Source organism: Syngnathus floridae, chromosome 14 (genome assembly GCF_059516105.1).
Source record: "Syngnathus floridae isolate MCC-2025c chromosome 14, RoL_Sflo_1.0, whole genome shotgun sequence".
Taxonomy (NCBI): domain Eukaryota; kingdom Metazoa; phylum Chordata; class Actinopteri; order Syngnathiformes; family Syngnathidae; genus Syngnathus; species Syngnathus floridae.
This window is the reverse complement of record NC_142426.1, coordinates 5487446-5500418: the sequence shown is the minus strand read 5'-3', so window position 1 is coordinate 5500418 and position 12973 is coordinate 5487446. Positions and strand designations below refer to the sequence as shown.

Sequence of the window (12973 nt, the reverse complement as noted above, 5' to 3'; positions counted from 1 at the left end):
TGTGTATCTTTACAACTGTTTTTTATTATAGCATCCAGACAAAACGGTTCATACAAACTATAGAAAAAAGATCATGCTCTGGCTCTTATACAAAATTTGGAATTATAAAACATGTACCATGGCAGGTATGTATGTAAATGCAGTGGTAAAATAATTTAAGAATATAAAGAGAGAAAAATAAATCCCACAAAAATTATGGCAGCAACGTCATATAGTTTCCAGTGCCATTATGGTAAGCTTAAAATACATCTGGTACAGATGGTAAACAACAAATTGTCTCTGAGGTATGTCTTCAAAAAATCAGTTCGTTCGAAAAACGGAGGACTGGGGGCAGACGCATGGAGGCGTCACTTGGTCACCGACCCTCTGCGCTGATGCTCCCCGCAAAGGAGGTGCCTGGCATCTGCTTGAAGAACTCTCGGAGTCCGCCGAGCTCCCGGGTGAGCTGCTCGATGGTTTTGTGCAGTCTGTCGTTCTCGGAGCTCAGTTCGATCAGCTTCTGCTGCATCTCCATGTTGCGCATCTTGGCCTTGTCTCTACTTTTTCGCACGGCGATGTTATTCCTCTCTCGCCGCTGTCGGTACTCCATGCTGAACCTGTCCACCGCCTTCTTCGTCTTCTCCCGGCCGGACTTGCGCGGTGAGCCCTTCGCCGAGACGGGCTCCGGCGTGGTGGGCGGCGTCGGCTGCCCCGTATGGAGGCTGACCGAGGTCTGGGCGCAGGTTTCGATCTGGCACGGCAGCGATGAAGACATGTCGCTATCGCTCCAATCGGACTCCTGTTTGATGGGGATCCCGAAGGGACGCTTGTTCAGCATCACCGAGTCCGATCTCCGCTCCGCTGCGTATGGGACAGCGCAGCCGGGTAGCATTGCGCCCTGCGCGGCGTACAGCTCCGCCTTCTCCTGCTTGACCGTGTTGAAGAGGTCGAGGAAGAGCTCGTCGTTGCACAGCTCCAAGTTGGGCACGGACGTCATGGACTCGATGTACTGACTGAAGTCAATGGCGCTCTCGTCGTCATACATGGCCGGTGCCGTGAGCTCCGCCATGGTGGCCCCTTCGTCCCCCCGTACGGCCGGCTTGCACGGGCCCGGCTGCATACCCCCCAGCTTGGCGTTCTCGTAGAAGTTCGCGGGCTCCATCGCCCAACTCATGTTGCATGGTGGAGACACGCCGTGTGGGTCAAGGCTGTATATGTCACACATGAACTCTGCTGGCTTGTCCACGCGGGTCAATTGAGTGTGCTGCTGCTCGGGCTTCACTTCCTGATCTTTGATCGCTGACTGTCAGGACGCTCTTTTGACGCCTTGTCAAGTTGACGCTTCTGACTCGTCGCTAACTTTGGCGCACTGTTTTGTATCGTTTCGCGGTGACGTCACGCACACCCTCCCTCCGACGGGCCAGTCAAGTTAGGAGCGTGGTCACATGATCTCCGGTAACTTCCCATTCGAAGGGAACAGGGGGCGTGCCTGCATTTTTTTTTTTTTTTTTTTTTTTTTTACTATGGCTACATGAATGGCTGGCTGAGTTGTTTACATACTGCTGCAAAGTTTCGGATCCAAATGAATTCTGGCTCTAGGACAGTTGCTATCCATCTAACTGCGCGGGGGTGGCGGGGGATGTGATGAGGGGGGCTGCTCCCACTGGTGGTCCCAAAAACAACCCCCTCACGAGACCCCCACTGGACCCCCTCAACAGACATGCATTCATAGTTGAAAATAACCATAATTATTATTGATTTATTATACATCACCATCGGCGACCTCTATTTGAACTTGGTAAAATATTAGTGACTCCTCACATGACGATGGGAGAATTGGTGCTTGTTCTGATCATAATGCGAATAATCTTTGTTGATTTGTTTAAAACAGTGATTTGTCGGAGTGTTTTTATAGGAATTTACACCTCCAAGTTGTTCAATTCATAAGAAAATTTGAAAGCTTTTGCATTCAAACTGTTACCAAATCACGCACGATTGTATGACTTGGGGTCTATTAGTAGTAACCGCTGCTACGGATAATGGTGAACATTTGTGTAAGAAAAAAAAAACAGTAGAAGAATAAAAGAATCAATTCATTAATTAAGACAAACGAATCTTTGTGCTGCATGAAGTGCAAAGTGTCGTGTGTTGGGAAGTCGTGTCAAGTAAACACAAGTTTCAAGGCTGATGTGTAATAATCATGACCCATGCATCACTTTTGTGTTTATGCAATTTTAAAATGGAAATTGCGCCACTCAGTGGTCAATGTGCACTCTTGCAAAGTGAATGATAACACAAATTACCAGTAAAAAAATCTATTCAAGCGTCCAAACATTGGCTGTTGAGCCCCGTTTTCTTTTCTTTTTTTGTAGCCCTGTTTTTATATAATCAATTTTGCAAAAATTATAAGGAAACAATAACTGCCCCCCCTTAATTTAATACACATTTTTAACGCCTTTCGACTGAAAAACAAGTGGACGAAACCAAATGACACTGAAGTACGCACTTATTACCATAACCTTCAAGTAACATAATATAAGCAAAGTTTATTTGAATGCAATCAAATAAGAGCTGATTTGTACACATAAACTGTTCTTAACGTATAACCGGGATGGGTAATACCTATTATGGAAAACACCCACAATCAAATGCCACCCTTAACAGTGGAAGATCCAACCGGAAGTGAGAAATGGATCCTGGCTCACCATTGGTCCAAAGTTCCCCGCGAAACCTACGTCAGTCACAGTTTCGCGCCACTGCAGCAATCCGACAGAAGCGCAGCAGGGGAAAATAAGGTAAAAAGCAGCACTTTTGTTTGAATTTTAGAATTACATTCTCCGTTAATAACACTTTTATAAGCGTCCGACTCCTTAAACACACCCTTCACTTGCCATTGTTCGTTCACTCATTTGTTGTAACACTGAAATCTCGATTCGATTATTGTTTGCTGTGCTGCCATGTGTAATGGTGGAAATGTTCCTGAAAGCTTCTGTCGAAGCACATCATCTATCGAAGTCGTTTAAACAAAGCTAAAGAGTAATTTTAACGCAAAGGACGTAAATTTAAAAAAATTAATAGGTTAGAATTTGTCTCCAGATCTTATCATAATAATAATAATACATTTTATTTATAAGGCGCCTTTCAAGGCAATCAAGGTTAATATACTGTCTACTTGATTTGGCTTAATTTTAACCATTATCCGTTTTTAATGCACATCTAGATCCACTCTCCACAATGTCTTCTCCATTATCAACTCCTGGCCGCAAAAGAGGGAGGAGCACCAACCCGTCCACACGTATGTTATATTTATAATCCGTAAATGTATACACGTGATGTTTGTTGGCATCATTGTCTTGTGTTGGAACCTGCAGCCAGCAGTGATGGCCTGGCTTCGCCGGCGTCTCAGCGGCACAGAGCCCATGACTCCTCCACGGGGGACCTGATGCCCATGCCCACCTCGCCCGCCATCGACGTGCTCAGCCCGCCGGCGCCGCAGGACGTTTCTCTCTTCTCCAGCCCTCGAGCCTCAGGTGACTTATTTAGCAACTCCTTGCGGTGTCGCTATGATTGAAGTTCCTGAATGCATTGTTATAATATCACCAGTTCTCCCCAATGACATGGACATGAGCTCCCCTCTTGTGTATGGGACGCCCCGGAGTAGCATCCGGGGTACCCCATCCCGCCAACGTCCCGATCTGGGCTCTGTAAGAAAAGCCCCTCAAGTTGATTTTCAGTCTGAGCCGGTACGTGCAACCTAACTGACCGCCCAAAAACTGTACTCGTACGACTTTTTCCAATTTTTATTTTTATTTTTTTGTTCCCAGCCAAGCACCGAGGGCGCACTTGCCAGCGAGCCAAACGCGGGTCAGAGGTTGGTCATCTGGGGGACTGACGTCAATGTGGCGACCTGTAAAGAAAAGTTTCAGGTATGTGGTGACAAAACAGAGATGAGCTGTTTTACCTTGAATTTTTTTTTTTATCCCCTCCTCCACCACTACCCTCAGGTGGCACATTAATTTAAATGAATGGGCTTCGCCAGCGAAAGCCTGTAATGTGGCCGATAAAGGCTTGCAATGAAAACGGGGTTTTCGAAACTGCGGTATAAATTTTACTAAGTGTCCTCATCTGTTTTGCCCGCAGAGATTCCTGCAGAGGTTCGTCGACCCCAACAGCACAGAGGACGAGAACGCTGGGCTGGACCTCAATGAGCCTATCTACATGCAGAAACTGGAGGAGGTAATGACTACTACTTTTTTTTTTATGATAAAAAGAGAATATGCCACATCTAAATATTTTGGTCTGGCCCGTCCTCAGATCAGTGTCGTCGGCGACCCTGTTCTCAACGTCAACTGTGGCCATGTGCGAGCTTTTGACGCAGAACTCTACAGGCAGCTCATCAGTTACCCGCAGGTTTGGTCCAAAATGAAGAAATATTCCCCCAATTTAATGGAAGCAAATTAAATTTTCATTTATGTGGAGACAAAATATTCATTCTTTGTCTTCTTTCCCAGGAAGTCATCCCCACCTTCGACATGGCGGTCAACGAGCTCTTCTTTGAACGTTTCCCAGACTCCAGCCTAGAATACCAGATCCAGGTGCGCCCCTACAGTGCGGTGAAGACCCGCAACATGAGGGGCCTGAACCCAGAAGGTGAGTGGGACCTGGAGGATGCCTCCCCCGTGACATCATATGTAACACGCCACATGTTTGGAGCGGGATCGTCGCCGTTAATGACGCCTTCTGTCACGGCGGCGCAGACATCGACCAGCTGATCACCATCAGCGGAATGGTGATCCGCACCTCGCAGCTCATCCCCGAGATGCAGGAGGGCTTCTTCCAGTGCCAGGTGTGCGCCTTCAGCACGCGCGTGGAGGTGGACCGCGGGCGCATCGCCGAGCCGGCCGTGTGCCGCCACTGCAACACCACCCACAGCCTGGCGCTCATTCACAACCGCTCGGTCTTCTCCGACAAGCAGATGGTGGGTTGCCGAGCGCCCGGACGGATTTGTTTACGCCACGTGTGGGCGCGGTCACGGCATCTGTCACTTTCTCTCGAAAACAGATTAAAATTCAGGAGTCGCCTGAAGACATGCCGGCGGGCCAGACGCCGCACACCACCGGTGTGTTTGCACACAATGACCTGGTGGACAAAGTGCAGCCCGGAGACAGAGTCAACATCACCGGTGAGACGGCACTCCACACATCTCAGTTAAAAAAAATGGCTTGTCCCAAAAAAAAAAAAATGTATCAAAATCAAAGCGGCTATCAATTTAATTTTCTTGTATTTTACTTATCGAGTGACTATAAGACATTTTTGAACTCAAGAATAACCAAATCTTCTAATTTCAGGCCCTTAAAATAAGAATTCTCTCACTTCTCTCGCCCTTCACGACTGATTTATTGCTTGTTTAAACAAAACAAAATAAGACATTTGCCATTATCTGCTTCTACTTTGGAAAAACATCAATTTTTCTCATGTGATCTTTCTTAATTTTTGTTTTGTAATCACTAAAGAATACAAAATAAACAAAAATAATTGGTTAATACACTAATCTGGGGAAGAAATACGCTCATCAATAAATCAAATTATTTGATGAATTGATTGTAAAAATATTTATTTATATATTATTTAATTATATATATTTATGAAATTAGCAAAATAATTATCGACTGCAGCCGGGAGCATCCGCTAATGCCGCCGTGTGGTCGCAGGGATCTACCGAGCGGTGCCCATGCGTGTCAACCCGCTGCAGAGCAACGTCAAGTCGGTGTACAAGACCCACATTGACGCCATCCACTTCCGCAAAACGGACGAAAAGCGCCTGTACGGCCTGGATGACGAAAACGAGCAGAAGCTCTTCACCGAGGACCGCGTGCGGGCCCTCAAGGAGCTGGCGGCCAAGCCCGACGTCTACGAGCGCCTCGCCTCCGCCCTGGCGCCCAGCATTTACGAGCATGAGGACATTAAAAAGGTGAGTAGTAAGTGTCATCAACCCGACAGAGTATAACTGTATTGTTAAATATCTTGCGAGTTGTAATGTTGTCCACTTTTTAATTCCTCATTTCAGGGCATCCTTCTGCAGCTCTTCGGCGGAACTCGCAAGGACTTCAGCCAGACGGGCCGCGGCAACTTTCGTGCTGAGGTCAACATCCTCCTGTGCGGGGACCCTGGTACCAGCAAATCTCAGCTTCTCCAGTACGTGTACAACCTGGTGCCTCGTGGCCAGTACACGTCCGGGAAGGGCTCCAGCGCCGTGGGCCTCACCGCTTACGTGATGAAGGACCCGGAGACGAAGCAGCTGGTGCTGCAGACCGGCGCCTTGGTGCTGAGCGACAACGGCATCTGCTGCATCGATGAGTTTGACAAGATGAGCGACAGCACGCGCTCCGTGCTTCACGAGGTCATGGAGCAGCAGACGCTTTCCATCGCCAAGGTACGCCAACCTCGACGCCGCATGAGTCACGCGGGGGTGGAAACCTGCTCACACCTTTCCCCTCTTTGGAGCACAGGCGGGAATCATTTGCCAGCTGAACGCCCGCACTGCTGTGTTGGCTGCTGCCAATCCAGTCGAGTCGCAGTGGAACCCCAAGAAGACCACCATTGAGAACATTCAACTGCCTCACACGCTGCTCTCCAGGTTTCTACCACTCTAAACTGCAGTCCTTCACCAATGTTGTAAAAGCAGCACAAACGGAGCCAAATCATTGTAGTCAATACCGTGGCTGATTCTCCTAATCATTAAGAGGATATCATTGGTCAATAGCAGCTGAATAAAATCAATAACAGCATTAAAACTAGTCAATTCTATAAATTCCTAGCGACAGAAAAATATCATTTCCAAAGCCCAAACTGCTGATGTCTTTCCAGATTCGACTTGATTTTCCTGATGCTGGACCCTCAGGATGAGGCGTACGATCGTCGGCTGGCCCACCACTTGGTGTCGCTCTACTACCAGAGCGAGGAGCAGATGGAGGAGGAGTTCCTGGACATGGCCATGCTGAAGGACTACATCGCGTATGCGCGCACCTATGTCATACCGCGACTCAACGAGGAAGCCGGCCAGGCGCTTATTGAGGTACATGACATCCGCCATTTTGTCTTGCTCGCCTTCACTGGAGTGTTCAAGACCGCCGTGCTGGTCTTCCGCAGGCCTACGTGGACATGAGGAAGATTGGCAGCGGCAGGGGAATGGTTTCGGCTTACCCCCGACAACTGGAGTCCCTGATCCGCTTGGCCGAAGCCCACGCCAAGGTGCGCTTCTCTGAGAAGGTGGAGACCATCGACGTGGAGGAGGCCAAGAGGCTGCACAGGGAGGCCCTCAAGCAATCGGCCACTGACCCCAGGACGGGATTTGTGGACATCTCCATCCTCACCACTGGTAAGTGACGACATCACATTTGAACCGTCGTGGAAGTCAATCGTTCAGTGATCCAAATAAGAATACGCTGGTCAATTATTTTTTTTAGTATCAAGGGAATGTAGATGGCACTAAGGTGATTTTCTGTTGTAAGGTATGAGCGCCACAGCTCGTAAACGTAAGGAGGAGGTGGCCCAGGCCCTCAAGAAGGTGATCCAGGCCAAGGGCAAGATGCACGCCATCAAGTACCAGCAGCTGCTCGATGACCTTCGAGGGCAGTCGGAAACTGTAAGTAGATTTTTTTTTTTTTTTTTCTGTCGTTTCCTTTTCTTAATCTCTGGGAAATTACCTATCTTGTTTGACTTCCTCCTAGGCCGTGACTAAGGAGTTATTCGACGAGGCACTGCGAGCCCTCGCTGATGAAGATTACCTAACGGTCACTGGAAAGACTGTGCGCCTCCTAGCCTGAGGTGCCACCTGACTTTATGTACAGTTTGATTTCAAATATGTTCTCTATGTCCTGTAAAGAAGATAAAAAAAAACCTGGTAATAATGCTTGTATGATTGCAACACATCCTTTCTGGGTGTTAAGAATTATGTGGAAGTTCACAAAAATGACACTTTGGTTTAGTACCAAAAAAAGGCAATTATTAGAGCTAATGTTTGGGATTTGTATTTGTTTAATGTACCACCAATTTCTTCATGCCCTTGTTTGTATTAAAGTAAAAGCAATTAAAAGCTTCTCACCTGTTTTTTTATGGGAAGCTGAATTAGCTACCGTTGACAATTTCATAACTATTTTGCTTAATACTGTGTACTTCTTTAGCGATTCTTGCTATTACATATCAAGATTTCATTTTCTGATTAGACCTTTTTTAAATTTACCTAGATCTTTTTTATTTATTCAATTAGTTGGTTTATAAATGTTCTTGTGCACAGTAAGGCTTATGTTGAACAGGTAATTAGTTCAATATTTTTAACTGTTTATGAAAAGGTCCTGTTTTTTGAATAATTAAAAAAAAAAAAAACCTCCGCCAAGGCGGCGGAGGAAGAGGGCGTGTCGCGCCCGTGCAACTCATTTCCCCGCCGCGCCGCCTGACGTCACACTTCTCTGCGCTTCTGGACTCTGCTGAAGAAGATGGCGGCCTCCTCAGGTCTGTGTGCCAAACAAACTAGCATTTAACCAGCTCGCAAATATAAATATTGGGACCGAAGCCGAGCTCGCGGCCAGCCTCTCGCCACGCTTCGGTTCCGCTCCGACGCTCACGAGAGAATTGTTTCTCGGACAGACTCAATGGGGGAAAGCGCCGTGTAATGCGTGTAGCCTGTGTTGCTAACTAGTAGCCGAGGCGTTGTGACGAGACGCAATAACTCACGAATGCGTCTCGCTTAGATAACGGACCAACGACTACGAACGCTGTGACGTATTTTGAAGTCATTTACTTTCTAGTCAAACGACATAATGGATGCCTGGCTGCTAAGATTAACCGGGGCGACGAGAGCATTGTGACCGATCGGTGTCCGTCCATTGACTCGTCTCAGTGTTGTGGGACGAGGCTAACCGCAATAATAAAACGAGCGTGTGGCTCTTGGTTAGCTGCGCTAATGTGTTGACTGTGTTCGCAATGAACTCTTGTGGCTAGCCCGCTAGCGTACACCCCTATCTGCGCTACATTTCATCCATGTCAGGTGATGCTAACAGCGTCTACGTAATAGAAGTGCTACATTTCTATCGACATTTACGGTGGTATCTTTTTATATTCCACACAAACGACACATTCGTTGTAGTGTCGATCATCATTGTTTCCGTCTAACGTTGCTTTGTAACCATTTTAAAACAACTCTCGATAAAAATTGCCGCTTTGTTACGAACGCTTGTATCGAAAACGTATTCGTGCCACAGCTTCATGTTTAGCATAGCCAGGTGTTATGTTTCTCATGTGTAAATGACATGGGGTGAAAATAGCATTGGGGTACGCCCAAAATATACCAGAGCTCGGAATTGCTGTGGTCTATCACTAATCTATGCAAACGCAGGACTGAAGGCAAGAAAACCTCCGTGTCAAATGAAAACATTTAAATGTAAAACCCGTGGTACATAACCACGAGATGTTTTAATGACATCCATGCCAAAACGTTACTGAATGTTTGGGTGTTAACTATCCTCCATTATTTACTGGTAAACTCACCCATTTGCTGTTTTGGTGGTCAGGCCAAAATGATAGCAGTAATGCTTTAGCGCCCCCTGGTGGTGATTAAACCAATTGAAGTGAATTGAAGCGCTCCCTTTAGCCAAAAGTAGTCCTTTGCTGCCCTTTTTTGGCATTCATTGTCAGCTGTCAGATAGTTTTACCCCATCCATGTGTATTAAAAGCACATTTAAAACTGTTAAAAAAACTTTTTAAATGCAACAATGTTACCAAGCATAAAATGTGTAGAAAATACAGTAGTGTATGAAGTGCTATGTGCCGTGAATACCCCTAGATGGCAGTAATGCCTAAGGTATGGAATTCATTAGCTGGTTGTCATGTGGGAACTAAAAATAAAGCATCCCGCTTTCCATTTTTGCCTCAAGTCCATCCCTTATTGATTAAAAATGAAGCAGTTTGTGACATTAAGAGCGGAAGGGGTTAAAAAAAAAAGGAAAGGGTGATTAAAATTTCCTCTTTTTGTTAAAATGATGGCACAGATGGCTCATGTGAGAATTGGTAGATTGTCTTTAAGTGTTGGCCACTTTCCACATCATCATTTACAACACAGCATGCGACTGTCACACTGCTGTGTTCAGTGCTAAAGTTCCTCAAAAAAAAAATTCCATGCGTCGAACACTCCTCCTTTGATTGACTGCTTTTGCAGCCCTGTTATTAACCAGGCTGCTCTTACCACATCGGCCAGAAAAACTGCGGCCATTACCCTCAATCAGTTGTTCAAAGAAAATCAGCAGTCAAGTCTCCTTGTGTGTTCCCTGCGGTGGAACGCTTTGCAAATGGTTGATTCATGAGCTTGTCCAAGTTCTTTGTCAATATCTATTAACATGCCAAGAGTGTACCAAAACCAGAGATGTGCACACCAATCAATTCATCGATTGTAGGGACTTGGATCATTATTTCTTGACACAAAATCTATTGAGAATTATTTTCCAATTGAAACTCTGTGTTGATATCGAATCAAATATGTCGTCGGTGCTTGCAGGAGTTAAGGTGCCACGCAATTTTCGCTTGTTGGAGGAGTTGGAAGAGGGCCAGAAAGGGGAAGGCGACGGCACGGTGAGCTGGGGCTTGGAGAACGATGATGACATGACCCTCACGCAGTGGACCGCCATGATCATCGGGCCGGCCAGAGTAAGAAATCACTTTTTTTTTTTTCACAATGCTTACTGTCAGGTCTTATGTAATACTGACTGTGACATTTTTCAATCTTACATTTAAATATATTGTGTATTTCAAAAAAATAAAACTAATAAAACATAACATCTAAAACAAAGCATATTAAAAAACAAATACAAAAGCTACCAAGCTAGCTCTGAAAACTGACCTTGAAAAACAAAAGTTAGAATAAAAAAAAAATCTGAACAAACATTATTAACCTCGAGTCGCACTTAAATATGTTTTCCATACATTTTATGCTGACTTTTATTTTAGTGTGATGTCTTTAAGGTCTTTTAGGTATATGTGGGAAATGAAAGAAATAGAACACGTGGTCTTTGTATGGCACAATTTCACCTTCGGATCTGAAACGTAAGCCCCCCCCCCTCGCGATAAAACGGCGCAGCGCGAATCCACTTGTACTCTTGTTTTTTCAGACCAATTACGAGAACAGGATATACAGCCTGAAAGTGGAATGCGGACCCAGGTACCCAGAAACGGCCCCAACTGTTAGATTTGTTACAAAAATCTCCATGAACGGGATAAATAATTCCAACGGGACGGTAAGTGGCGCTCCTCTCACATTTCCAATGTTTGTGGACCGCCGTCAAACTGTTTGTGTCTATCCCACAGGTGGACTCACGTAGCATACCAGTATTAGCCAAATGGCAGAATTCTTATAACATTAAAATTGTCCTTCAAGAATTAAGGCGTCTAATGATGTCCAAAGAAAATATGAAGCTTCCGCAGCCACCAGAAGGACAAAACTACAGCACTTAATCACCATGGATTGTTCTGACCCTCTGTCTTAAAAAGCCTACGTAGAAATATCATTTCAACAACAAAAAAAAAAGAAACGACAAGAAAACAAAAGAAAGAAGCATTGCTCATCTACAGTATTCCCCATGCAAGAGCAGGATTGGACTCTCATATTATGGCCTGGCTCGTTCAAAAAAAAAAAGTCCCTTCCGTTCAGCATAAAAGAAGCCAAGAAGAGCAGTCAATGAAATGACAATTATGTACAAGCCGTAACAGCTTTCTGCTTTTCGGTGATGACTGAAGTTGTGTGTACCACAGGGCCCAATGACGAGACCCTTTTTTTTTTTTCTGTTGGTTTTTCCACATTCAACATGCAGATGGCTCCATACCGAACTGTGACTGTAGTCTCCAAGTAGTGTCGCGAGGTGAGAGATTTTTTTTTTTAATGAATATATAAATATATATTATGTATTTGACACGATACCAATGTTTCTCTTCTCGAGGTATTTCTCTCTGACATGTAACAGACGTTGAAGCCTGTTCTATTCCGAAAAAGAAAAAAAAAAGAAAAACCTTGCTTTTAACTTCTAGTGAAAATGGCAGGTGTATGAACTTGTGATTTTCCTAAAATTAAAACTCACTGCGAAAAGACAACAAAGTTCGTATTGCTTTTTAACTTGTTCTGTTCTGTTGTACGCGGGATGTCGCGGTTAGCGCGTCTCACAGCCAAGAGGTTCTGGGTTCAAACCTCAGCTCCGGAGGGTCTGAGGCGTTTACCTGTTCTCCCCCATCCGTCTTTGTGTGGGGTTTCTACCTCTTCCTTCCACAAGAACATGAATTTTAAGTGGAGAAAGACTGATATGTTATACCAGTATGTTTTTTTTTGTTTTGTTTTCAGGGCCAAAACACTTTAATAATAATAATCAAGGAGGCCAATAACCAACATTTAGAGTAAATAAATGTTCCCCGATTTAAAAAAATAAATAAAGGGGAAGTGAGGGGGAAAAAAAGTTAATTGCGGTAATATTCTATGCGCCCCTATGAGTCGAAACGCTGTAGAAAACAGATGATGATTCAGGTTTGTGCCACAAGATGGCAGTGTCTGGCTGCTGAGTCATGTTAAAAAGCACTTTGGAGTAAAAAGCACCGTTTTTTCTTTCAGGCCTTTTTTTTTATCATTGAAATAATCTAACCAGACATCTATTCCTTGCGAACCTCACTGTTAAGCTTTTCTTTCTTTTCTTTTTTTTTTTACTGGAAGAGTAAATTAGCCTCGCTCGTCATGATTGATTGTGCACCCAAGCCTTGCTTAATCTGTGCATTAATTCTCATTCTACTTGTCAATATTCAGTCTAGCTCCGTTAGTAATCTCTCACATATTTGTGGTTTGTTGTTTATGAATTCAGCCACTTTTGTGTGTTTTTGTGCCCAACGTGTCTCAGCTGTTTGCGGGAAAAACTCACAGAAAAAAAAAATCCATGCTTTCTGAAATGAATAAATAAATGGCAACTTC

The 12973-nt window shown here is 45.0% G+C and overlaps 3 protein-coding genes across 5 annotated transcripts; 2 read left to right on the top strand and 1 right to left on the bottom strand.

The window, feature by feature from the left end:
- Positions 1-4: 4 nt before the first annotated feature.
- Positions 5-1342, bottom strand: cebpd (CCAAT enhancer binding protein delta). The gene has a single exon (XM_088396092.1). The coding sequence runs from the start codon at positions 1202-1204 to the stop codon at positions 356-358; it is 849 nt and encodes a 282-aa protein (XP_088252218.1). The 5' UTR covers positions 1205-1342; the 3' UTR covers positions 5-355.
- A 1347-nt stretch (positions 1343-2689) lies between these two features.
- On the top strand, positions 2690-8078 carry mcm4 (minichromosome maintenance complex component 4). Its single transcript, XM_088396613.1, has 17 exons — positions 2690-2774; positions 3200-3274; positions 3351-3509; positions 3583-3722; positions 3804-3905; positions 4120-4215; positions 4294-4389; positions 4491-4629; positions 4737-4957; positions 5041-5161; positions 5691-5950; positions 6047-6412; positions 6489-6616; positions 6847-7054; positions 7129-7357; positions 7491-7624; positions 7710-8078. The coding sequence occupies exons 2-17, from the start codon at positions 3214-3216 to the stop codon at positions 7803-7805; spliced, it is 2556 nt and encodes an 851-aa protein (XP_088252739.1). The 5' UTR covers positions 2690-2774; positions 3200-3213; the 3' UTR covers positions 7806-8078.
- Positions 8079-8356: 278 nt separating this feature from the next.
- Positions 8357-12973, top strand: ube2v2 (ubiquitin-conjugating enzyme E2 variant 2). 3 transcript variants are annotated; one of them, XM_088396616.1, is made up of 4 exons: positions 8357-8490; positions 10529-10677; positions 11139-11264; positions 11335-12973. In XM_088396616.1, the coding sequence occupies exons 1-4, from the start codon at positions 8475-8477 to the stop codon at positions 11479-11481; spliced, it is 438 nt and encodes a 145-aa protein (XP_088252742.1). In that variant the 5' UTR covers positions 8357-8474; the 3' UTR covers positions 11482-12973. The 3 variants fall into 3 exon arrangements, with proteins under 3 accessions (XP_088252742.1, XP_088252743.1, XP_088252741.1); XM_088396617.1 differs by lacking the exon at positions 8357-8490 and adding an exon at positions 8787-9025; XM_088396615.1 differs by lacking the exon at positions 8357-8490 and having other exon boundaries at positions 10495-10677.

Excerpts from the sequence above, each read along its gene's own strand:
- mcm4 (XM_088396613.1), top strand. The coding sequence starts at position 3,214 with ATGTCTTCTCCATTATCAACTCCTGGCCGCAAAAGAGGGAGGAGCACC. Across the intron at positions 3,275-3,350 it reads GAGCACCAACCCGTCCACAC|CCAGCAGTGATGGCCTGGCT; the intron begins GTATGTTATATT and ends TGGAACCTGCAG. Across the intron at positions 7,358-7,490 it reads CATCTCCATCCTCACCACTG|GTATGAGCGCCACAGCTCGT; the intron begins GTAAGTGACGAC and ends TTCTGTTGTAAG.
- cebpd (XM_088396092.1), bottom strand. The coding sequence starts at position 1,204 with ATGTGTGACATATACAGCCTTGACCCACACGGCGTGTCTCCACCATGC.
- ube2v2 (XM_088396615.1), top strand. The coding sequence starts at position 10,510 with ATGTCGTCGGTGCTTGCAGGAGTTAAGGTGCCACGCAATTTTCGCTTG. Across the intron at positions 10,678-11,138 it reads TGATCATCGGGCCGGCCAGA|ACCAATTACGAGAACAGGAT; the intron begins GTAAGAAATCAC and ends TTGTTTTTTCAG. Across the intron at positions 11,265-11,334 it reads TAAATAATTCCAACGGGACG|GTGGACTCACGTAGCATACC; the intron begins GTAAGTGGCGCT and ends TCTATCCCACAG.